Source organism: Alligator mississippiensis, chromosome 1, assembly GCF_030867095.1.
Source record: "Alligator mississippiensis isolate rAllMis1 chromosome 1, rAllMis1, whole genome shotgun sequence".
In the NCBI taxonomy this organism is placed as follows: domain Eukaryota; kingdom Metazoa; phylum Chordata; order Crocodylia; family Alligatoridae; genus Alligator; species Alligator mississippiensis.
In genome coordinates, this window is record NC_081824.1 from 433,895,675 (window position 1) to 433,921,715 (window position 26,041).

The window sequence follows — 26,041 nt, forward strand, 5'->3', positions numbered from 1 at the left end:
ACCAACTAGTAACAATTGATGCGAACTCCAATAACATGAAGGAAAATTGAGCATCCTTCAGGGACTCCATCTACTCAGCCGCATCCAATGCGCTCAGTCCCATCACATGTAAACATCAAGATTAGTTTGATGGAAATTATATTGACATGGGGAGACTGCTGAATGAGAAACATTGGCTCCATAAGGCCTGCTTAGAAGACAGAACTTCAACATCTAAGAAGGCAGCCTTCAATAACATTAAGAAGATTGTCCAATACAAACTCAGAGAGATGCAAAACTCATGGTTAAGCAACAAGGCAGATGAACTTCAGCCCTACACAGGCAGAAATGGTATGAAGAACTTCTTTGATGCTCCGGGGACAGCCTATGGTCATCAGGAACATCTCCAATACTGAGTGATGATGGCACCACACTGCTCATTAATAAAAGGAAAGATACAGCAGAGATGGGCAGAACACTTCAACTTTCTCAAATCAACCATCATCTATTAGTGAGGAGGCAATTGATCGGCTGCCCCAGGTAGACATTAACAAATCCCTTGTTGATCCTCCAACGCTGACTGAGACTGTGAAGGCACTTAGCTTGCTGTCATATGGTAAAGCACCTGCAGCAGATGCTATACCAGCAGAGGTTTACAAGGCCAGAGGCTTGCACATGACTTTGAAACTGACTGAACTCTTACAGTCAATGTGGACTCAAGGTACTATACTCCAGGAGTACAAGGATGCATCCATTGTCCACGTGTACAAGCAGAAAGGCAATAGAGAATCCTGTGACAACCATCGGGGCATCTTGCTGTCAATAGCTAGTAAAATCCCCGCCAAAGTTCTGTTGAATCACCTTGTACATTGAACAAGGGCTCTTGCCTGAGAGTCAGTGTGGTTTCAGGAAAGGATGTGAGACCACAGACACGGTGTTTTCAGCTCGTCAATTTCAGGAGAAGTGCCATACAAAAAAAGCGCCTTTGATTTCAGTCAGTTGGGAGGGCCTTTGGAAGATCATGGCAAGATTCGGTTGCCCAGAGAAATTCATCACAGTGGTTTGGCAATTCCATTCCCAGTCACCACTGGAGTTGAGCAGGGCTGTGTGTTGGCCCCAACCCTCTTGGTTATGATGTTCTCTGCCATGCTTACAGATGCCTTTTGTGACTAACACTGAGAATTTACCTCAGTTACTGAAACGATGGCAAACTCTTCAATTTGAGGAGACTACAGGTGAAGATGAAGTTACAGGAAGTGACTGTTCATGATCTTATGTTTGCTGATGACTGTTCCCCGAATCCCAAATCTGAGTCTGATATGCAGTGAAGTATAGACCATATCTCTTCAGCTTGTAACAACTTTGGTCTCACAATCAACATTAAGACGATAGAATTGATGCACCAGCCTGCATCAGGAAAGTCTTACATAGAGCCTGCCATCACAGTGAATAGCCAAACCCTCCAGGCAGTGGACACATTCACCTATCTTGGTAGTATACAGTCATGTGCAGTTCATATCAATGATGAAACCAGTGCCAGAATTGCTAAAGCAATCATGGCCTTTGGCAGATTACATGCAAATGTATGGAAGTGCAGAGGCATCAGTCAACAAACAAAACTGAAGATCTACAAAGCCATTGTGTTGCTAGTCCTGATGTATGCATATGAAACCTGGATGGTGTACAGACACCATGCTGTGAAGCTGAACCAGGTTTGCATAGGCTGTCTGAGGAAACTGATGAGGATAAGGTGGTGAGAGAAAGCCCTAGATACCGAGGTTCTTATTCAGGTAGGCATTCCAAGCATCCACACTCTGTTGATGAAATCACAGATGAGATTGGCAAGTCATGCCACCAGAATGTTAAGTGAGCGACTGCCAAAGATCTTTTAGAGTGAGCTAAAAGAGGGAAAGTGCTCTCAGGGAGGCCAGAAGAAATGCTTCAAGGACTCCCTCAAGTCATCCTTGAAACATTTCAACATTGACCCGGAGTCCTGGGAAGATCTTGCTCATGTTCGTTTTACCTGGCGAAGCTTCATCCATACTGGAGCTACCGTCTATGAGCAGAGAAGAACTGCTGAGGCAGAGCAGAAGCACAAGCTGCTGTTGTGAGATTTATGCTGTATGTCTGCTGTTGATCAAGCACCTCAAAGTGGCATCTCTTGCTCAGTGTGCCATAGACAGTTCAAAGCACAAATTGGCATGATCAGCCATTCATGTGTTCAAAGAAACCAAGCCAACCAGTGATATGGTCATCTTCAAATTCGAAGGACAAACAGCAACAAGACGTGCCATGTTTCAAACCTGACTGCTTCCTATCTGCATGCCTGAAAAGCTTCCTGCGGCCTTTCCTCATTCTTTCCCACTCAACACAGACTTACATAGTTTGTGTATATATAATATTCCCTACAAGGGAAAGTGTATGCTTTCTTCTCCTCAAAGCTGAGATGATTTTTCTTCTCCCTATTCTGTGAGTCACTATTTACATATTTCCACTAATGTGGATGTGTTCTAATTTAATAAAGAATTTGCTAGTAGAGTTCAGGAATAAATAAGAACTGCATTTTTAGCATAGAAAATGTTTTTAGATGATCACCTGTACAATCCAGAAATAGTAGACTCTGGCCTTATTCCAGAGGAAATCAGTTCTATTTTATTTGGGTTCTCATTCTGTAATAAACAAAAAGGTTCCTTGAATACTTGGTTAGTCAATTCTGACCTTTAAAAAGGGTAAAAGATCCATGTGGCTTCCCTTTCTTAGCATGAGAAATAGCCTGTTCCATTCTTAACTCAATAAACTTAAAATAATAGTATGGATTGAACTTTCCACAAGTATGCAAACACCTGTAGGTAATTGTGTACATAAATCAAGTTTTGCATATGTTTTTCTCAGTCTTCTCCCTGTAGTAGAGAAAAGAATGAAGGGTTTTCATCTCAACAGGGACAGAAACTCTTTTGGCAGAAGTCACAGCTGATACAAATCAAAAAGAATTTTATTAGCTTCAGTGCAGTTATAAAAAAATTAGCAGGACTGGTTATTCACCTGACCCTGAATCTTCCCATTCCAACCAGAAAACAGCCCAACAGCTTGGTCTTCTAGACCAAGCTGTTGGGTCTCATATATAATCTCAAACAAAACAAAAACAAAAAAACCCCAGGAGTACTCCATCAGTCTCCCTACTTGGTGTGAAAGGACTTAACTACTTGAAACCTCTCTCTCTCATGTCCTATTATTTCCTCTTATTAAGAGACAGCTGGGGAACCTTCCTCCAGGTGTAGTTCATTAAATCTACCCTCTTTCTTGTTTATGTGGCTGTGGGGTCTATCCTCTACTGTGATGCCCCATTTAAAAGTTAAAAAAGGCATTTATCTGACTTCAATTTTAGGCATGTCTACACAAAGACAGTTAGTAAAGTTCATCCAAATAAACTAAAATATGTGAAGTGAAAGCACATTTGTTTGAAGCCCATTAATATTAAGCATGTTAAATTGTGAACTCTTGTTCAAAAGTAAACTGGCCTTTGCTTAGTTTAGTATTATCCTCCCTTAAAAGGGAAAATACTCATTCATTTTACTTCTTAAATTCACACTAGCTTTCCCAACTCATCCCATGTAGACAGCTTCATGTGGAATACTGCCCTTGTTCCTATCTCAGGAGATACAACAGGGGCAGAAATACACACTGCCATTCAAAATTCTGCTAGCATAAACCAAAACATGTTTTAGCTTATCTGCTGCAGATGTACATGGCTGTTGTTCTAAACTTCTCCATGATCTACAGTAAAATAAACATGATTGAAATTGACTGATTTATGATCCTCTTTCAACAGTTGTTATGCATAAATCATTAGTAATATTAATTAGCAGAATGCTCATGATCAATTGCATGAGAATGTTTACACTTTGCATCCAAGAAGATTTAGATTGTCTAAAGCAAATACTAACAAAAAAGTGCATATCTAATAACCACCATGGCATGTGTAACAGTGATTTAGGACAAGAATGTTGTTATTATGTCTTACTTTAAATGATCTCCCACTCTAGATACTTCTCAGCATGAATAATGCATTTGTTAACAAAGTATTATCAATTCAGCTCTGCTTGGTGGTCAAGGAAGGGAAACAGTGCTTAGATTTGATCTCATTAGGTAAAACTACAAAAGGGATGGCATTTCAAGAAAAAATGGCAATTGCTGTTATTTTGGGTTTTGCCCCGATACAACTTTTATAGGCATTTTCCACATACAGACAACAATCCCTTATTGTGAGCAATCCAAAAAAGGCACCATGTAAAGGGTGATGACAGGGGGTTCATCAACTGTCTTTTAGAAGCAGCACAGCTACCAGTCAGTGCTCCTTTTTTTATTTGGATCCATCATAAACACCTGTATCATCGGCCACCTTCACTCGGATCACTCAGATGTAGATGTACCGCGAGAGATGTAACCCTTCAAAACAACCTAAGCTAAGAGGGATGCATTTGAGAGGCTAACCTAAAACAATTGCTCAGAAGAGGAGTTTCAAACCTCTGTCAGAGGGCAAGAAAAAAAAGTCAGACTAATTTAGCTTTGATAATCCACAACTAACTGGCTCAAGGATAGGAAGCAAGAAGTGGGTATAAATGCTCAGTTCTGGCAGCTGAGGGATATTAGTAGGGGGGGGTTCTCCAAGGGTTTGTACCATTTAACATATTCATGAATGATTTAGAAGAGCGGGAGGGGTAAATTGTGAGGTGCTACAATTGCAGATGATACCAAATTATTTAGCTGTTAAATAAAGCTGACTGTGAGATCTGTTTGCAGGAGGATCTCATAAAATTGAATGAATGGGCTACAAAATGGCAGATTCCAAGTTGGTGCATATGGGAAAGAATAACCCAAGATGCACATACACACAATGATGGGCTCTGTATTAGTTGTTATTATGCAAGAAATATCTTGGAATTATTGGGCATTTATACACATATATACACATACACACCAGAGATCCGCCACTTCAGAGCAAACTTGGTTAATTGAGTGTGCTCTGCACACAAGCTGATGTGCACTGCACTGTATCACATGCAGTTGAAATGTGCACCAGCACGTGGAAAATAGCAGCGGTGTACTTTTGAACTAAAGCACTGTAAAAGGCTGGCCAACTCAGGGCCAAGTCACCACACTGATTGCATGCCTGTCTCAGGGCTGACCACTCATTTTGCCCACCTGCCATGCCTGGATGGTAACAAATATTAGAGGTGTTCCTAAGGTGGGAGGCTGCTCATTACCAGGCCCTGCAGACAAGGGCCTCTGTACACACTGACCTCCGTGTAACATGTCCCAAGCCTTGCAGGTGTTATTACTGTCATCAACTCTATAGACTCCCTGGTGCTGAGCTTTCTGGCTCCTGTCTCTGAACTGCACAGGCAGAGTTCTCTAGCACCTGCGCCTCTCTCCCAGGAGCCTGGCTCTGCGCCCCCTTGGCTGCACCCTTCTGGCACTATGGGCTGGCTGCACCGCCTCAGCTGCGCCCTTCTAGCGCTATGGGCTCGCTGTGCCCCCTCTCCAGGCACTAATTAGGCCTCCAAAACCTCCCCAAAGAGCCTCATCCCAATCCTCCAGGAGCAAACTGTAATAAGAGCATAAGCCCCTGGGCTATGATTGAAACACTAGCAATGCCAACAATGCTGTGTCCATTTAAGGGGACAGACTTCCATCTCAGGGCAACATGCCCTAACCTAAGTACCTGGGAGACTCCCTGGAATCATGCAGCACTTGGATCACCAAGCAGGCAATACCAGGTCTCAAATAGCTTCAACAGGCAGAAAGAGAGAGTATCTGTATGCTCCAGCCCTGGGCTTATGTGCCCCAAACCCTGCCTCCTTCTGGTCATGTGGCTCCATCAGGTGCTGCTCAATTACCTCCTTAGGTTGTTACCCCAGCAGCGCATAGTTGTGGAGCTGTACTTAGCCTGCAGAGCTCCCTGGCCAGCTTGCTTCAGCCCTAAGGAGCAGACACACCTTAGTGTCCTGCTACAAGCACCTTCTTTGTGTTTTAATTCAAAAGCACGCTGCCACCATGTTCTCAACACTGATGTGCATTTCTCTACTTATACAAGTATAAGCATCGCAGCACTGGGCGCTTTTAAAGTCACCCGATGCTGCGGTGCTTGCATGTGTAAAAATGCCCACAGTAAATAGTTATCCAAGAAAATCAGCCTACTGTTCAGCAACAGTCAAAAAAGCAAATAGAATGTCAGGAATTATTAAGAATGGAATAAAAAACAAAATGGGGTATGTCATGCACCTACCAATTAGGACTGAATGCTGGAAGCTTTAAGGGAAGATGGCAAGGAAACAGGTAAATTTGGATAGGTCTTGCCTAAACATTCTTCTCCTTTAGCATCTACTTATGGCCCTTGTAAGAAATGGGCAACTGGTCTAGATGGACCTGTGGTGGGCTAGATGACTCAGTATGGCGCTTCTTATATCGGGGCAGGCAATTATTTTGGGCGGAGGGCCGCTTACTGAGTTTTGGCAAGCCATTGAGGGCCGCGTGACAGGCAGCCAGAGGCAGATAAATATTAATTTTCTAAATTTTTTAGGGGCCCCGCGGGCCGGATAGAACAGCCTGGCGAGCCGCATCTGGCCTGCAGGCCGCATCTTGCCCACCCCTGTCTTATATGCACATGTTTTTCCTGATTCCCATAACAATTAGCTGATTTTACCCCTTTCTTATAGTAATTGTTTCAGATTATCAAATGCAAAGTTCAGTGCTTCTCACACTTAATCCCTAGATAGCACATCACTGGAGAGCAGTTAATAGTACAGAGGCAATGCTCAGTGTTACCATGCAAATTTCTTTATTAGACTATATCTGTGGCCAAAGTAGTTCTCCAACAGCACTTTTGTGGAAAGGATTAGCACAGACTGAATCCCTTTTACAATGATTAACGGCTCTCCAAAGGAACTACAAGTTTAGAATTCTGTGGGCAACATTTGTAGCCCACAGTAAACTAATACTGCACATTTTGAGGTATAACTGACTTTATAGCAGCAGATGAGGGGCAGTAGTTTCACTGACCTGCCTATAAAAGTGAGTATGTATGGAATTGGCTTGTTTATGAGTGTGTTTGGTGCTTGAGTATATAAGTTATCCATTGTTGATAGAGTGTATGTACTCTGTCAAAATTCCTGTCAGTTGGTAGTATACAGAGGGTTTAGATACTATGGTAGTCACAGCCAGATTCATACCTAGACTGCTACTTCATGTCAACTAGGGTCTTGAGTTAACCTGAAGAACATGTTAATGGTCCGCAAAATGTTATTAAGTCCAAAACTTTAAAATGGATAGTTTGTCTTCCCAGCCAGTGAGGATGCAGCCTCTGTTGGGATGTGAGGTTAGGTCCAAGTTTCTGTTCAGATCATTTCCTAGGAACCAGTAATGCTGGTTGGGGGACCATTTTTTTGCCATCTTTATACTAGCCAAGGTGTTACTGCACACATAGTTACACCAACAATAAAGTACTTATATGCATATGTTCTCACTAAAGAAGATAAGTTGCACTGGCAGAAGCACATGTTTGATGGTATAAGGTGTGTCTAATCTGGGGCATGCAGGTACATGTATGTATAATTTTATTAAGAAAACCTGATTTAGTATAGATTAGAACTTAGATTCAAAAGCTGTATCTTTATTAATAAATATAAAGGACAGTTTCCAAAAAATCCCAAATGCCACTCTGAGGCAAGACTGCCATAGGGAGTTGATTTGTAATATGTCAGCTCTAAATGAAGAGATGTAGGCCATTTCCAGGCTGTAAAAAGTCCGTTTCTGATAGGTCCTATGGGTCATGGTAATTCTCAAGCCAAGCATTTGTAACAATAGCTCTTCAGTATCTATTACTTCCCAGGCTCCAGATTTATTCACAATGGTCCTTTGAAAATCTCTGGTGTATTTTTGCCATATTTGTTCTGTAAGATTCAAGCTCCAGTTGTCTGTCTGCCTTTTTTTTACACACCTTACCATTTGGGAGCCTTTTATGAGAGGTTAACACAGAAGTATTGCTAGTCTAGCAAACTTAAAATTTTTGTTGAGGTTTTTATAGATGCAGCTTTTATGTAACATTAAACACATCTAAAATTCAAGTCACCATGAAATCGAGAGGGTTATTGTGGGAAGGTGAAACAGAAGAGCCTGATTTCAGTGACCTCCACCTGGGTCTTTATCCCAGACCCTATCCCCAAATTGCAATGTTAAATTACTTTTATTTTTTTAATAAAGGAACTAATTAAATGAATCTGAAACAATACACCTAACACAAAAATCTCTCCTGAGCACAAACTTTATTCTTTCTTCATTGTCATCTCTTGCAGTGTTATGCCTAATTTAAATTTGGGACAGGAACTCATCAGTTTTATTCATCAGTAAAATACCATGCACATCTCTCATTTTGTATAACTAACAGTTCCTTTATATAGTAGCATGGGGTTGTACTGCAAAAGAAACTCTTCAAATCAAGCAACTGGGCTCTGTCTTTCTTGTTCAAGATATATTTAGTAGAGTTATGGGGCATGCCATCTTCCTGGTATGACAGGCAGAAACATTTATTACAATATGAGATTTGAGACAGTTTGGTCTCTTTTTGGGGTGTCCAGGACTGTACTCCTTCCATTGCTCAATAGCCAAGAACTTACTTGGAAGAAATTTTATTTTGGATCCCATATTGGTATTTGGGAACAAATTGTATAATATAATCACAGAGGTTGTGAGGAGAAATAACAACTTTTTTTCTGTGACCTAATCTCACTATATTTCCAGAAGCAGTAGAACTCCCAGTTAGAACCATTTAGAAGTTGGATATATTTCTTAGGATTCTGTATTTTTTCTCTCCATCAGCCCATGGGGCAGTTTCATTGTATTTTCTGTTTAAAAATGAGTTTTCTAGTGTCTGATGCCAAAACGAAAAGAAAGGAAGAACTGGCAAGCTCCTTGTTTGGTCTTTTGTTACTGCCTTTCACAAATACAGACCAGTATTTGTGACTGTGGGTTAGATCATAGCAACCAGGTGTACTGGCCTCACTCCCTGAGCTCTGTCCCTTGCCCATCTCAAATGACTAGCTTGGCATTCCTTGAGTACTGGCAAGAGTGTACTTCTGTAATGACAATTATTATTTTAACTGTTTGATAGAGTTACCCAGATTCAAGGTAGTGGTTTTACTGATTTGTTTGGAAAGCTATTCCATGACAAATGTAGGGCAAGAAACAGTGGTTCAGAGATGCCTGTGGGAGAAATAGACAAATAGATATTTGAAGTTAGTGTTGTGGTGGAAGTAGGTAGAAGGAGGAGCAATGCAGTAGAAGAGTAAGTAATAAGAGTGGTACAGAGCCTTCAAGATAAAGATGCTTCATTGAGATGAAATGGGAAATGGGGAGTGATTGGAGGGACCAAGCAGAAGAGTAACATGCTCAGGATGAGTGGACAGAAAGACAGTCATAGCGACCATGTTTTGGATGGATTTGATGAAAGTAATAGATTATGGGAAAGCAGATGAGGATCTTTGAGTAGTCAAGATGAGAGGTGATCAGGTCCAAAAGTGATGTTCAGAGAGAAAGGACTGGATCTTGAATATGGGGGAAGAAACAGTAGATTTGGACATAGCCCATTCATTTGGGACCAGAGAGGATGGAAACAAGCATAACTCATGGGTACAGGCCTGAATGACCAGGAGGATGGTGATTATGTCAACAAAGAGAATAGTTGGTATGGTCTGAAAGTAAATACAAGATTGAGTTTTGGCCATGTAGAGGTTAAGCTTCTGTCAAAGATATGAGGCTGGATGTGGTGGAATGGAGGGGTATGAAGGCAGAATTGTAAATTATAGGTGTAAACATGGTGGTAAAAGCCATGAAAATGTATCAGATTCACAGGGGAAGGAAAGTGTTGCAGAGAGAGGATCTGGGGATCTAAGGTACAATGCTGTGAGACCTTCACAAGTCCTGTGAGGAGAAAGAATGACCCTTTCTGTACTGAGACACTGAAGAAACTTAAAGAGGTCAGAGTTGACTTGTGAGAGGACAGTGGCAGCATAAGGAGCTTAACATTTAAACAGGGAGGATCTAATTAATAGTGTCAGAAGCAGCCTAAAGGTTGAGGATGGAGCAAAAGACCTGAGAATTAGAGATTCTGGTGAAAGTGGAATCAAACTAGCCCATTGCCAGTTGAAGCCACATGACGCAGGCTCACTACTAGCTCCAGGAGAATGGGAAGTTAAGTATAGCTTGACTTCATCTTCCCTTGGCATCAGTGCTCAGCAGAGCAGAGGCAGAGTATGTCTTTGGGAAGTGTGCGCTCCACACCCAAGCATTATGGGACTGGGTTGGGAGTTTCTTGCTGTAAACACCAGTCATTCAGAAAATATCTTGCTGATTACAGTCCCTCACCCTGCTGAGTCATTCCACTTGCTTAAAATCTCTTCAACATATGTGGTAGCAGGATTATTTCTCAAGGAGGAAATGCAGGTTCCTTATTTGTTTGTCTTTGTTCTCTGGAGAAGAGATAAATCTAAGAGTCAAAAGACTTCCTTTAAGAAGCTCTGTTTGGCAGCAGGGAAGAAAATAATTTTCCTGTGTACAACTGGGTTTTTTACTAAGGTAATATAACAGCTTAACAGAAGGAATCTGTCATGCATCTCACTGAAAAGCCATCTTGCTCTGTTTTCAACGTTTTTAACTGGATGAGACTTGTCTTTAGGTTCAGCTTTTGGTCACAAAGTCTGTGGAGGATATGGACTGTGAACAGAGCAGTAGTTCCATGATGTCAATATTGTTGCTCTATAGAAGTCAGCATCAGAACTGCTATATCTAAGGCATCAGAGAGATTTGATTTATTTCTTATTTGAAAAATAATTTATAGAGATTCAGAGCTGTTCTGAGAAACCTCACTGATGCTGGAGTAAAAACATTATCTCAGTGATTTTTAATTAAAAATATAAAAACCTTTTAATTAATCAAAACTCCATATTTCGTTATCCCATTGCCATTTGTTACATTTGCGTCTAAAGTCATCTTCCATTAACACACACTGTTTTGGGCTGTTTAAAATGGCTACAGGTAATTTCCCTAGGTTGCAAAATGCAGAATTTCTATTGCCCATTGTAAGTGCTTAATAAAGGTTTAATTTTGAAATGTGTTTCCACTGTGCTCTAGAACTGAAGGATGGCATGTGATTCTGGTACTAGTCTGGGGCTTGGTCTATACAATCAAGTTTTGCCAGCAAAGCTATGAGGGCAAAGAGGGATTCATTTTTTTAAAAATCATACTCCTATCCAACATACTTATGCCAGCAAATCCCATGATATGTATATGGCTGTGCTGATAGAATAATCTTTCCCCTAGGTTATGCCATTTGTGGAGATGGTGTAGTTATGCCCACAGAACTCCTTCAGCCGGCAGATGCTGCATTACCACTAGAGGGCTCTGCCAACATAGCCAAAGAGGCCCTCTAATGTTGTGCCATGGGACTCAAAAGGCCTTCATTCTGTTCCTACCTCTGCTATAGACTTCCTGAGTGATCTTGGGCAACTTATTTCATTGCATCTCAGCTCCCTGTCTGTGAAAAGGAGGTAATAATACTTCCTTTGTCCCACGATTGCTGTTACATCTAATTATACTTTTCAGCATTATATGTTACTTTTGTGCCAAGCACAGTCAAAACAATGATTTAGTTAGGCCTCTAGGCCTTCCTGCAAAATGAAGTTGTGTTTATTGCTGTTTCCTAGAGTGCCTTGGTGGAGTTAACAAGCCCTTTGTAAAATAGAATCAGCTAGGCTCACTTACCATATTTTCCAATGTATAGAATACACTTTTTTCCTGAAAAAGGAAAGCTAAAATTAGGGTGTGGTCTTATACACTGAAACTATGTAAAAAATTGAAATAATTTTAATAAAAGTTGGCCAAAACTAAATAAAATTTATGTTAAAAACTTTTCCCACAATTTATCTTTTTTTGAGGGTGTGTCTTGTACATCACAAAATGTAGGAACATTTTCCAAATGCAATCTGCTAACAGATTAAAATTTGGGATTTAGGTTTTATCAGGGTTCCTTTTAAAGTAGTAGAGATGAAATAGACAAAATCTGCATTTCTCTGTTCTCAGTGAGGGCTTGTTCTAATGCATGGGAAATCTAGGTTCAGATATCCACAGTCAGTGGCAGCATTTTATAGAGGAGATGCTAGGTTAGCACCTTGTTCAGTAGATGGTGTGATGGGTGAGCACACTGTTGTAGCCCTGTGGGGGGGTTGCATGAAATTTCTGTTAGTGAAACTCAAACAGTGACAGAATCCCAACACTCATCACAGGGCAGCTGTTGTTGGCTCTCATTCTACGACAGGGGCGAGCAATTATTTTGGGCAGAGGGCCACTTACTGAGTTTTGGCAACCCATCTGGCACAGGCAGTCAGGGGCAGGTAAATATTAATTTCTAAATGTTTTAGGGGCCCCGTGGGCTGGATAGAATGGCCTGGCAGGCCACATGCGGCCCATGGGCCGCATTTTGCCCACCCTGGTTCTATGAAGTACTTGGCATCCTTAACTTCTGCTGATGGCATTTACGCTCTTGTCATAGGATCAGTCACTTTACAAAGGAGAAATCCAAGAATTCTTTTCCGTGGGGCCAAGAGAAAGGGCACAAAGTCTATTCAACACCTGAGAAGGGGTAAAAGGAAAAAGTCACCAGCAGGGGAAGAGAACAGAATCTCTTTTACCTCAAACAGTGAACTAGGAGAGAAAAATAGAAGACAAATAACGTTTTGCTTCCCAGGAGCCAAGAACAGAGTTTGTTATTAAGGCCATTGAGGTGAAGGGGGGGAGCTTCCCAAAGCAGGTGGGAGGAACTAAAATATGGCCTAAGTTCGGTTTTGTCTTTCTAATCTTGAAAGATGACTAGAAGCAACCTTACACAGTAAACCTTCATCTCAGGAAAAAGTGTGAGGAGATGCAACCTGTGCAAAACCCCCTTTGATATGCTTGTCCTGACCTGCTGTAAGGTGTGCTGTCTTATTTGTAAGTGTACCCTGTGGGTGTAACTGCAGGGATGAGCTTTTCACAGGAAGGCTCCTCATTATGCATATACTGTCCTGCCAGCTCGGAGATTTGAGGTTAGCAATGAACTCAAGAATCTGGGCAAGTCGAGGCTAAGCAAATCGCATACGTGATGGAACCAGTTTCCAGTGAAGTAGGTGGCAGATACATGTTCTGTGTTTAATCATCCTTTTTTGGTGCCAGTTGCTGGAGGTGGCTCCAACAGCAGCAAAAAATGTGCCCACTCTGGCAAATATGATTCTGCAGTAAGTGCCATCAACTCTAGGGGGAATTAAAATGTAGCGAGAACACTAGGTAACATTTTTATACTCAATCTTGCTACACCACTTCAACTTCACTACTTCGCTGTCATTAGCCCTTTTAAAATAATACATCCCAAGCAGCCTGTGAGAGCATAGAAGAGACTCATTTGTTTGAATTTGCCAAAAGTCTAATTTAATGGTGAAGTATGACAATCTTATACACATGATGAAAAAGAAAAAAAAGGAATAGATTTAAGTTAGCTAAATAATGCTAATGCTAAACAGTAGTCAGTTCTGTTATGACAGACATGTTTCCTGGAAATCTCCCTGTAAACGAGTTGGTGTGCCTGCTGCCTTGTAGGCTGGCTCTGCTCCCCTGGGAACTCCTTAGTTAGTACTTGTAATACAGACAATAGTCCTTACCCCAAACAAATAAATGAGTAAAGTAAGACCTTAACCTTTCTCCAGGTGGCAAGCTCTTCTGAGCTCTAGGCTACTTTCTGGCCACAAAGTAAGTGCTCCTTCCCAACTCAAGTTCTTGCTGTTTCTCCCCTTGGGCTTCTAGCTCTCAGCTAATCCCTCACAGCGGGGCTCTTCACCCAGGCCTCCCTGTCTCCCTTAAAGGGCCAGATCCCCTTATTACATAACTCATTGTTCCTTATTCAGTCCCTCTCCTACCCTTCAAGAAGTTGATGTTGGCATGTGTTGCTCCAGGGTGATGACAGATATAGAGTGAATAGGACTGCAACACTAGGTACCAACGTGTGAGCCAGGGGTTGGCTTCCTTCATCACGTATAGCCACATCAGGGGAGCATGGTCCATGACTATAGTAAAGGGGATCCTGAGGAGATAATAGTGGAGGGCCTTGATCACTCTTCTAATCACAAGACACTCCTTCTCAATCACCAACTATTTGTATTCTCAAGGAAGGAGTTTCTTGCTTAGATACAGAACCAGGTGTTTTCCATCCTCAAAAGTCCTGCAAAAGCACAGCTCTGAGGCCTTCCTCTGAGGCAACCATTTATAGGATGAACCTCCAGCAAAACTGTAGACTGTATAATATTGGGGTGGTACACAGAATTCACTTTATCTCCCAAAAGGTCTCAGCACATGCGAGTAACCACTTCACTATTTTGGGTACTGTCTGATGACGCATAGCTGTCAGTGGGGCAGTAAATGCCAAAAATTGTTGGATAGCTTGTGGTAGTAGCAGGCTAACCCTAGAAAGAACTTCAGCTGCATTTTAGATTTGGTCATGGGGGACTTCCCCTTGTTGGCAAGGGGTCTAATCTCCCATTCCTAAGACATACCCCAAATACTTAATTTCCCAATGCTGGATTCATCTGATTTGCTCTCAGGCCTGTAGCCTGAAGTGATTGTAACAGGGCCCTAACCCAGTAAAAGTGTTCCTTCCAAGCACTGGTGAACACTGCCATGTCACTGAGGTAGGCTTCTTCATACACACAGTCGTGTCTCAGAACCTGTCCGTCAAGCACTGGAAAGTGACCCAGGTGCTATGGAGACTGAAGAGGAGAGTCTTAAATTGATAGAGCCTCCAAGATGTTGTAACTGCAGTTAGCTTGTGAGATTCTGGAACAAGGGGGATTTGCCCATACTCTTTTGTCAGACTGAGCCATATGTATTTAGAATTACCGAGATGTTTGAATTAAATCATTGACTCTTGGCATTGGATATGTGTCAGATTTCTGTACTGCATTTAATTTGCAGAAGTCAATGCAGAATCAGATCATTTTGTCCAGTTTGGGTACTAACACAACTCAACAAATCTGCAATCATGCCCATCTCTAACATATTGTTTACTTCCTTTTTTATTTGTTTCTGTAGTTGGTTAATTAGATAATTAAGGTGGTTCTCTCTGGCTTGGTTGTAAACACATCTGTAAACTCTTTCAGTAGGTTCATGACCTCCTGCTGTTGGGACAGGGATAAGTTTGATCGAGACCCCAGCGCTGAGGAAGGGAGGCAGGACCCTCTCACCCGAGCCCCTGCTCTTGCCTGTGCCCTGCTCCTTCCCTCACTGCTGGGGCCTTAATGTGCTCCCCCCCCAGTGGTGAGGAAGGGAGTAGGATTAGGGCAGGGGGAGGCCCTGCACAGCTGGGGCAGGGCATGAGATGGAGCAGTAAGTGGCTCATCAGGGGGGACGCTTGGTGCAGGGGAGGAGTGGCAGCTGCCGCCACTTCATGCAGACTAGGAGGGTGTGAGGGCCATGTTCCTGGGATCTGTACTTGAGGGAGGGCAGGCTGCAGGCTAGGCCAGGCTCTTTCTGGCAAGGGGTTTAGGCCACGCTGTGCTTGGGGCAGGCGGTGGCGGTGCTGGAAAGGGGGGTTGGAGGGGCTATGGTGAATTTTGGAGTTGCTGCAGCCCCCCCCACTAACTCCTCCTTCTAGCACCGTTGCTGAGCACAGCCTGGCCCAGGCTCCCTCCCCACCAGCTAGGAAGAGCCTGGCACAGTCCAGGCCCCTCACCCTGTGCAGATCCGGGAGCACATGCCCCTGGTGCCTCCTGGGGTGCGTGTAGCAGCAGGAGCCGTGTCCCCTGGACAAGCTGCTCGCAGCTCAGTTCTGCACCCTGCCTTGGCTGTGCAGCACCTACCCCTGCCCCAGCCCCACTCCCTCCTTTACCGCTGTGCGCACGCCCCTCCCCAACCCTTGCTGCAACTGCTGGAAGCCCTACCGTCGCCCCGTGTTTGGAGGGGCTAAGCCTGGTTAGCCCCTCCTTCTGCTGCCTATGCATCCCATAAGCTGCACTTCATAGTCACATCCCCAGCTCGCCTTGGGACCTCATATGGCCCCTGCCAGTTTGAGAGTAATTTGCTGTCTGCTGAGGGGAGCAACAGCCCAACCCAATGCCTGGGCTTATAGACCTAGAGCCACTCGTAATGTTTCTTGCTCACTGTGCAACTCTGTGATTCTTCTTGGCAAAGGCCTCCACTAGGTCCAGTTGCTCTTGCAGCCTCACAACATTTTGGTTGACAATCTGGGCCTTTATGTCCTGTGCTTGGCAGGTCTTGTTCAGTAAGTCTAATACTCCTCATGGCTGCCTGTAGATGGAAAAACTCTGTAGATGACTAGGAAAAATTCCCAGATTGTGAATAGCAAATAAGACTAGCAAATAAGAGTGAATAACACATCCCACTTCCAGGGCTTCCAGTTGCTTAACATCCCTTTCAGAGTCCAGTTGAACCTCTCCAGTAGACCATCTGTTTGGAGAAGATGGGGTGGACTTTGGGCTTGTCAGGCACCATTTTTATAACCGTTGCACTTCATTCTACCTGGGCTAGGGGAGCTGTATCCATCTGTGTCCTGGCCTTCACTTGTTCCAGCAATCTAAACAAAAAAGCATTGCTGCTTCATAAAGCATTGGAGTCATTGCAGCCCCCCCACCCCCAGTAACATCTGCATTCTGCATTGACTTCTTTCCCCCATAAAGCCATAAAGCATTGCTGGCTTCCTTTGCCACTTCTTCAGAAATTGCTGTTTTTATCTCTGAAGCTGCTGTTGTTCCTGAAATGCTTGTTGCTGATGTAGCCCCTCTATCCATTTCAACATAACCTTGGGGTCCATTCTGATGGCTAACAGCTGAGGGCTGCCTTCATTCTCTGCCACACATAAGCAGGTTGGTTTGCCTGTTGCCTCATATGCTAGCTTTGCTCCCCTGGGAGCCCCTTAGCCAGTCCTCCTTAAAAAAAACAACCCCAAAAAACAACAAAAGAAATCCTTGTCCCAAACAAATAAATAAGTAAAGCAAAACCTTAATCTGTCCCTAGGCACTAGGAGAAGCCCCTGTAACTCCGGCCTTATAATAGTTAGCTCTTTTAGGTTCCAGGCTGCTTCCTGGCCACAAACTGCTCCTTCCCAGCTCCTTGCTCAGTCTCCCCTTGGGCTTTTAACTCCCAGCTAATCATAATCACCCACAGCAGGGCTCCTACCCCAGAGTTGCCTGTCTCCCTTAAAGGGCCAGACTGCCTTGTACACTTCTGTATTTTTTGTGGCAGTTTTGTATTTCACTCTTACAGTAAATTATATTCTAAATACAATATCTAAGTAAAACTGTATAAAATTGTTACTACTGAGCATTTTTTTCTGTTTTGTTTCTGCCACTTAGGAAGGAATAGTATCTCCAACTGATTTAGACCTCGTAATGTCTGATGGACTAGGAATGCGGTATGCCTTTATAGGGCCACTGGAAACAATGCATCTCAATGCAGAAGGTATGTGATTTTAAATGTAAAAGTTTCTGAGGTAAGGATTTAATTGCATAAGGTTTTGCTAATATTGTCGTATTAATTCAGCCAATGTAAGGTTGACTATCAATGTTACCTTTTTTTCTTTTCATAATTATAAGGTACATCATATGCCTTAGAATGAAATAAAAGGGGATAGATCTTGAATAATCTTTCTTCTGAAACCCAGGTTAAATATGTGAGCCGAAATGCCAATAATTTAGCTGGAATTTCCAATATTTGTCCCAAACCCTTTCAAGTGTGCATTTGATTCAGGACTGTCTTAAGATCAGCAAAAGAAGGGGAAATTCATAAGAGGCTTATGTGAGAGTGACTCTCTGCAGATGTGTGCAGAGGCTCTAGGTTAATCCAGTGCTTAGGAAAAGTGTGGCTGCTCTGAGTGTGGCACATGCAGTCCCTTGGTTAAATTGCTTCAGTTGATCAATTAACCAGGAGTATATTTCTCCTGGCAGAGCTGTATAGTTGTATTGGCAGAGTTGTACTGCCATGCAGCACATGCACAAATGGCAGATCAAGGAATAACCTTCAGGAAAGGTGAGCTATGAATTAAGCAGGGGTAACTCTGCCAAATAAACAACCGTGGACCAGGCGGCAGCAGTACCACCAGGATGTGGTGGGGACAGCTGATGGCAAAGCTTTCCCTCCTGAAAAGCCACATATATCCTTTGACAGTGCTGTAACTTGGTGAGTATAGGTCACTGCCATAATAATAAGCCTGCCCAGCCCCCAGCCATGGGTCTACAAGTGCTCAACAGTGAAGCAGGCAGAAGATGTTAGAATCTCAGTGGCTGCAAAGATGGACAAAGGCTACAGCCGGATAAGATTTCCAGTTGCCTTGGCCTCCTTGCCATTGGTTTAAGGCCCTGTTCTGTCAAGAACCATGTGGAAGCTGTTGTGCAGCAGCTTGTCCACAATAAAAGAAATCACACACAAGCGTTTTCCATGCAAATGGCTTTTCTTGCACATTTTTCAAATGCTGTGGCGACCAGCTAGTGATGACAGGAGTAGGACTAGGAGGTCTGAAAGCTCCTAGTTATGAACTGGCATGAAGGCAGCAGTTACAAGGTTATCTAGCATTTGGATGAGGCAGGAGTGCAATTCGGCAACTGTAACTGCGACTAATCAGCCCTCTTTAGGATCTGCTCTGCTCACCCCACATGGGGAGAGGGCTAGAAAAGGTGCCCCAAACATAGTTGTTTACCTTTTTTCTGACTGGATAGCTGCATCCAGTGGGATCACCTTTATTGCAGTCAAAATCAACGAAGACACACAATCAATTTCAGGACCTGAAACATCAAGACCCTCATGGATAATCCCAAAAGTGAACACCCAAAGCACCACACTGCAATCATGTCTTGAGAACTCAGGCAACACAACATCAGTGTTGCTGCCCTGAGCAAAACCCAGCGAGCGGGGAGTTGGGCAGCTCAAAGAACAAGCAGGTGACTGACTATACCTTCTTCTGGAAAGGTAAACAGGAAGAGGAACACTGGCTTCACAGAGTTAATTTTGCTGTCAAGAATGAACTCATAAATCAACTCAATAAGTTCCCTATCAGAATTAATGAGCACCTCATCCAGGGATCCTGTTCTCTGTTAAAAAAAATCCAGAATTCTCTGATTACAAAACTCAGGATCTGCGTTTTTCCGCAATTAAAATGAAATGCCATAAATATATATAGGTATCAATTGAACACAATGTTTTATTGATATATTTACAGTCTTAAAACAGTTTGGAAGCCTCAATCTTTATAATAAAATAAATTCTAAATACCTATATATTTTGGCATTTGGTTTTGGTATTTTTTTCATGGAAAATCAGAGCTCACACTGCCCCCTTCGCTCACTAGGGCGCTGGTCCAGCTGTGGCTGTCCCCACTGCTGCTTTGTGGTGCTGAACAGCCCTAATATGCCAGTGCCATGCCCATGCTGTTGCCCCTCACTCCCAAGCCACAGCCACCGCAGCCCTGCTGGTGATCCTCACTCCTGACCCACAGTCCCCCACCGCCCCAGCAGTGCCTCACTCCTGACCCACGGTCCCCTGCCATATGAAGAACAGGTGGTGGGAAGACTAGGCAAAGGAGATTCGACATCTCGCTGAAATTCACGGTATGCATGTTTTTTTCAATGCCACCAGAGTCATCTACAGTCCGAACACTCAGGTACCAAGCCCCTTGAGACCTAAGGATGGAGGAAACCTGATCAAGGAAAGGGGAGCCATCAACACCCATTGGAAGAAGCATTTTGAAGACTCATAGATTCATAGATTTTTGGGTCAGAAGGGACCTTAGCAGATCATTGAGTCCAACTCCCTGCCCTGGGCAGGAAAGAGCACTGGGGTCAGATGACCCCAGCCAGGTGCGTGTCTAGCTTCTTCTTAAAGGGGAGAGTACCACCTTCCTTGGAAGCCCATTCCAGATTCTGGCAACCCTTACCATAAAGAAGTTATTTCTGATGTCTAACCTAAATCTGCTCTCCATCAGTTTGTGGCTGTTGTTCCTAATTACTCCAAAGGGTGCCCTGGTAAACAGAGCATCTCCTATTCCTTGCTGCCCCCTCAGATCCAAAACCAAGCTCACACTTTATCAAGCAGTTATGATCCCCACTTTACTGTATGAAGCTGAGACATGGACAACATACAGGAGACAACTCAAGTCATTGGAGAAGTATTGTAAATGCTGCCTGTGGAAGATCCTTCAAATCCAGTGGGAAGATAGACACACCAACATTAGGGCCTTCTCACAAGCAAATACAATGAGCATCGGGGTGATGATCATCATTAGCTGGGCCAGCCATCCAGATGTCCAACTTCAAACTTCCAAAGCAACTTTTATTCTCTCAGTTCAGTAAAGGCATATGCTGAAGAGGAAGGTAGAGAAAGTGCTTCAAGGACATCCTCGAGGCTAACTTGGAAAAAATGTGACATCAACATCAACTCATGGGAGACCATCACCCAGGACTGCCCCAGATGGAGGAAGAGTCTGCTGCAAGGATCTCAGTACTTTGAAATCTTATGATGACAACAGGAGACAGAAAAATGGGAGTGGCAGAAACAACATGTCATGGACCAAATTAAGAATTTAGAGCCACCCATCCCTCATGGAAATGCATGCAAGTTGCAGTAGAAACTGCCAATCCTGGATCAGCCTCCTTGGCCATCTTTGGACCCATAGATAAGACAATCATGGACGACAATCATCCTCGATTGTGAGGGATTGCCAAAGAAGAAGAGTATGTTTCTCATAAATTCTTAGGCTGTGATGCTGCATAATAAAATAACACAGCACTCATCCCCTCTCCCTCCGCTGCCAAAACATGGGGCTCCATGTGGCAGATTTTGGCAACAGGCCCAAATATTGGACCCTTCCAGGAGCCCTGCAGGCTGGATAAAATGGTTCCATGGGCCAGCTCTGGCTCCCAGGCAGTATCTTTGATACACAAAATACATAAATTATATAGATATTTTCTTGTAGTTTAGTACACAGAGAGAAGCTCGACAATGATATATGTATATAAGTCTTTATCTGTTATATGTCTTTTAGCTTTTCCTTTCAATCATGTAATTAAAATAACTTGTCTCTAAATTATCTTGACTCTAATTATAGAAACAAGTGCTCTTGTTTCTAAACTGCATTTGTGTTTTGCAGTTGACGTGTGTCTGTGAATGTTCTGTTGGCTAGCAACCTTATGGTCAGGCATTTTGCTCCTAATGAACTGTTAAGATGGCTAAAGTCTTTTTGGCCAAAGTTATGTAGGCAGGATAAAAAATAGATATATTCATGGTGTGGTGAGGCAGTTATTTCTGCTTTCACTTAACTCTCAATGTTGCACTAAACAGCTTCTGGTTATGGCAAAAGTTTTTGTTAGTATCAGAAGGCTTTTAGATTTTTCAAGGAGAACAAACTATGCTTTGGTATACATACACTGTTATTCTTATAATTAATAAAATATTGATGTAGATTTAGAGCCTAGCAACCTTACTCTTTTGCTGCAATTTAACACATAATAGACATAATACATTCAAACAGCACAGTACAAACTACACAGCTCAGCTTTTATGTTTCCTCAGAATGCCATGGCTTGGAATCTTATCCATAATTCACCTTTGTGTCTTTCCCCTGTGCAAGAAACACTCGTTGTCATTAAAAGTTTTGCAAACAACATTAATGAGTTCTTGTTAGTATTTTGGACTGTACAGTCATTACTTTTCTGACCTGAAATAGTTAGTTATATCAATGCAGAGATTACTCCATTAGCAAATTAACACTAAGCTTGCTAAACTAACAGCCATTAGTGATGGGTCAGATCAGGGGAGAAAAAGAAAGGCCTGCAGACTGGTAACTTAGCTGCAAAAGTAAATCCAGCCACAGGTTTGCAGTAGCATGTGGAAAAACACTATATTGGACTTCAGAGGACACATCTAAATGAGACATTTACTGTGGAGGTGCCTAATTAGCCCCGCAGTAAATGTCTCACATCTACACGTGCAGTGCTTTTAGGTATCAGGAGACTAATAAACTCTGCAGCAGGGTAGTGCTTTTAAATACAAGTACTATCCTACTGTGGAGTTATTTACTGTGTACCAGTGCACGTGTAGATGCTGACCTGGGAGTAAATTGCTCTTGGTTAGCCCAGCCAACAGGGAGTCACACTCCTGCCTGCTGCCTAGCCACATGGCTTGGCAGCTGCAGGAGGCTTGTTGCCCAGTCAACTCCTCTGTTGCCTTACACTGCTACCCAGTGCCGGGGGCTGACCCCCAGTGCTCCCTGCCAGCTTAGGGCTGGCACCCAGGCAGCTGTGGCTGGAGCCTGCAGCTCTCCCTAGCTGTTGCAGTGGGGCAGAACAGGGTAGAAACAGCTCTGGCCTAACCTGCTCCTCCCCAGCTCAATTTGCTGATGTCCTAGGCATGTAGGTAGACACTGTGCCTGAGAATAGTTTACTGCAGAGCAGTTTGCGCTGTAGTTTATTCAGTCTCATTAATTGCACATGTAGACATGCCCAGAATGAAATAAAATGATGGGAGTTTATTGAAAGCAGATACCTATCTCTATCATTTTATAATTCTCTTAGTAAAAAATCTAAATTCACAGACCAGGGCAGGACTAGACTGGTCCATCAGCGCTCAGGCTTTTACCTGGTTGGTCAGTTACTTGCATCATTTAGACTGTTGCTTCATTCCCTGCTCTGTGGCTTTGCTGGCCAACGATGTGGAGCATCTCCTTGGGTAGCAGCCAGAAAACTGACTCAGCCAGCTGTGGGCTGCCCTCATCAGAGGGAGTATTGTTTGCTAGATACTATGCCACACTGCAGTCCAGGGACATCAGCTGCAATCTTCTGCCATTGCCAGTTGTTATCTTGCTTTGCAAAACTGCTTCAGACAGCATGAGATCTAGCCATATGGGTCCCTCTTGCTTCACAAGGATAGACCTCCTGGACCCACATCCCTGGTATCACCTCCTGGTTGGCATCCCATGGAGAGAGAATAGGGTGTAGGTGAGCCCACTTTCCCTTCTTCCCTCTTCTGCCAGCTCCCACCACCCCAATAGCAACTACATTTCTCTTTAGTCAGAAGGCCAGCCCTTGCAGTTCCCCTAACTTCTAACCTAGTTCCAAGCCAATCAGTAAAGTGGAAGTCCATATAAGATTTGAAAGGTGAGGAGATTTGGTATAAGATAAAGGGAGAATTAATGGGTTTTAAGATGGCATTATCTTCAAGGTTGTGTGTTGGGATGGAGATAGCGCCACTTCGGAAGAAAAAAAGTTGTATTTCTTCTTTGGGAAAATAACCCAACTAATTCATATGCTCCTGGTGACTGGGGCTGGTTCCTTCTGTTCTGTTGGTTGTGAAACCCCAAGTCCTCCCTAACCTCCATGAGAAAATGCTTCAGGCCCTCTTTATGCTGCCATTTATTTCCTTTTTCCCCTGTGTTCACAAGTTGACTGCCTAAAAAATGTTGCCCAGACCACTTTGACTAGTCAGTCAAGCCATGTGTGGGTGATGGCAGGAGATCTGTAAATATGGTGCTGTGCCAATAGCCTTGAATATAGAACAAATGTCAATGTCAAGTTACTGAAAAGGGCTCTTAAACAGCAACTTGAGAACTGAATGAGAATAGGTAAAAAGAAAACCCATCTTTTTTTTTTTTAGGGCAGGAAAATGCTCTAATGACATCAATTTATTTCTGTGATAGTGAATGTTGATTTCAGTTCCAGAAGTCTCTAACCCCTGAATTGGTCAGATTAAGATTTGGCATAACACTGCCATGTGGAAATGCTGTCAGGAAATAAGCATCAGTATCGTACATGAGAGTAATTTTCTTATTTAATTATTAGAATATTTTCACAATATACATAATACCTCCTGTATGCATAAGTAATTACCTATCTGCTGAGCTTTGGTAATATTCATCTTCAGACTTGGTAAGATTACAGGCTTGTTTTTAAGATTTCAGGGTTACTTTAAGCTATATGAAAAATCAGCTGTAAATCAAGAGCATAAGCATATAATTTTAAAAATGATTAATCGGTAAAGGCCTGGTAGGTATACACTGTGGGTTGTACTGTGAGCTCCATCATTTCTGTATAAGTACTCCTAATATCGGCTAGTGAAACTGAAATCAGAATTTGGCCCTAAACACGCAAACTCTAGCACATGAGCTGGATATTGAGCATGTGTGGGACTTTCTAAAATGTGCGAGTAAAATTAGTATATATAATGTCAGGGACATGTGCTCTCATCATCAACTGCAGAAATCACATTGATGTCAGCAAAAGTTTCCTGAGAGCATAATTGACATTTGGACATGTGCACTTGGATTAAACTAGATGTTTGCAGGACTTTATAGGGAAGCTTGTATGTTATGTACCACTAGTGGGCATTCTTGCTCATTTTAGAAATACCTTCCAGGTGGTTAGGGTTATGGGGGCAGGGTATAGCAGGAAGAAAGCACTAGCTGTTCATATGTATGAAACAATCACAAACAATGATTCAGAATCATTTCCTTTAATTGGCCTCATAAAATTTGACCAGGTGTGGCTTTTAAGTGCTTGACTATTGCTTAAACATATGCCTGTTACTAATACACCTATGTCAAAACTAGAGCTGATTTGTATTGTCATGCCCAGTGGTTTACTGGCTTTTAGCTGCCACTCAAGGGATTCAGTTTAATCCAGTTCTAGAGCATCTGTGCCACAGATGAGCAACCAAAAAGTGAGAGCTTCCCAAACTGAATATGATCAACTTTAGGAGTGAAGGAGAGATTTGTACTGCTATTATGGCATCTCCTAATTAATAGGTTAAGTGCAAGAAAATATACCTCTACTCAGTCAGTCTTTATTTGTTAGAGGTCAGTATGCAGTTGATATACCCAATGTTGTCTGATCATGCCATGAAGTATTCTGTCATAGATATATATCTTATTTCTCACTCAGGAGCAGAGTCCATATCCCATTAGGGCGAATAAGACAGCTAACAACTTTCCTGAAACTAATGGTTTTCTTTTTGCAGCCATGTAGGCTTGTCTATACAGGAAAATTCATACAAAATGAGCTAAGATGTGAATGTATAGCATGTTTGCTACTCTGCACTAATTCTCTGCATAGGCACTCTTACTGGATGTGTCCACATGTGCATTTAAGCATGACTAAATTTAATGTGCATTAAGCTAATACGGATTAAGCAATTTGTCTACACATGCAGTGTCTTGGCACTAAAGTTAGTGCCAAGTCCCTGCAGCCCTGCTACGTGCCCCTAGTGGCTGGGCAGACCCAGCACTAAAGATAGTGCTGGGTCATATCTACAGATGCATTAATGCGCTTTAACTAATTGCACCTAAATTTGATACTGGCATTTGTAGATATCAAATTTAGGTACAATTAGCCTAATTTTGCCATTTTTAATGCACATTAAGGGCATACACATGTGGACACATGCCTGTAGTGCGCATTAAATTAGACTAATATGCATTAATGCGTCTCGTGTAGACGTGCCCCCTGTGAAGTAGCTTACTCCACTTTTCAAGGGCAGTCTTAGGCAGTGTATAGGCATTCAAATAATCTGGGAGAATTCTCCCAGGTTTCATAGTTTCATGGTAGCTAGGGTCAGGAGGGACCTGAACAGATCATCTAGCCTGACTCCTTGCCACAGGCAGGAATAAATGCTGGATTCACAAGACCCCAGAAAGGTGATCATCTAACCTCCTCTTGAATTTGCCCAAGTTAGGGGCAAGGACCACTTCCCTGGGAAGCTGGTTCCAGATTTTGGCTGCCCTAACTGTAAAATCTTGCCTTCTGATCTCTAACCTAAACCTATTCTCCATCAGCTTATTACCATTGTTCCTTGTCACCCCAGGTGGTGCTTGGGAGAAAAGGGCTCTACTTACTTGCTGTTGACCTCCCCTGATGAGCTTGTAGGCAGCCACCAGGTCCCCCCTCAGCCTCCTCTTGCTGAGGCTGAACAGTTTCAGGTCCTTCAGTCTCTC

General features: G+C 42.9%; 1 protein-coding gene across 3 annotated transcripts in view; it reads left to right on the forward strand.

Annotated features, from left to right (window-relative positions):
* The window catches only part of CRYL1 (crystallin lambda 1), a 97,042-nt gene that overhangs the window by 56,129 nt on the left and 14,872 nt on the right, over positions 1-26,041 (forward strand). For all 3 annotated transcript variants that reach the window (XM_006267734.4, XM_019481971.2, XM_019481970.2), the window contains exon 6: positions 17,424-17,529. In XM_006267734.4, the coding sequence (XP_006267796.2) occupies positions 17,424-17,529 (106 nt within the window). The remainder of the gene's footprint in view (positions 1-17,423; positions 17,530-26,041) is intronic.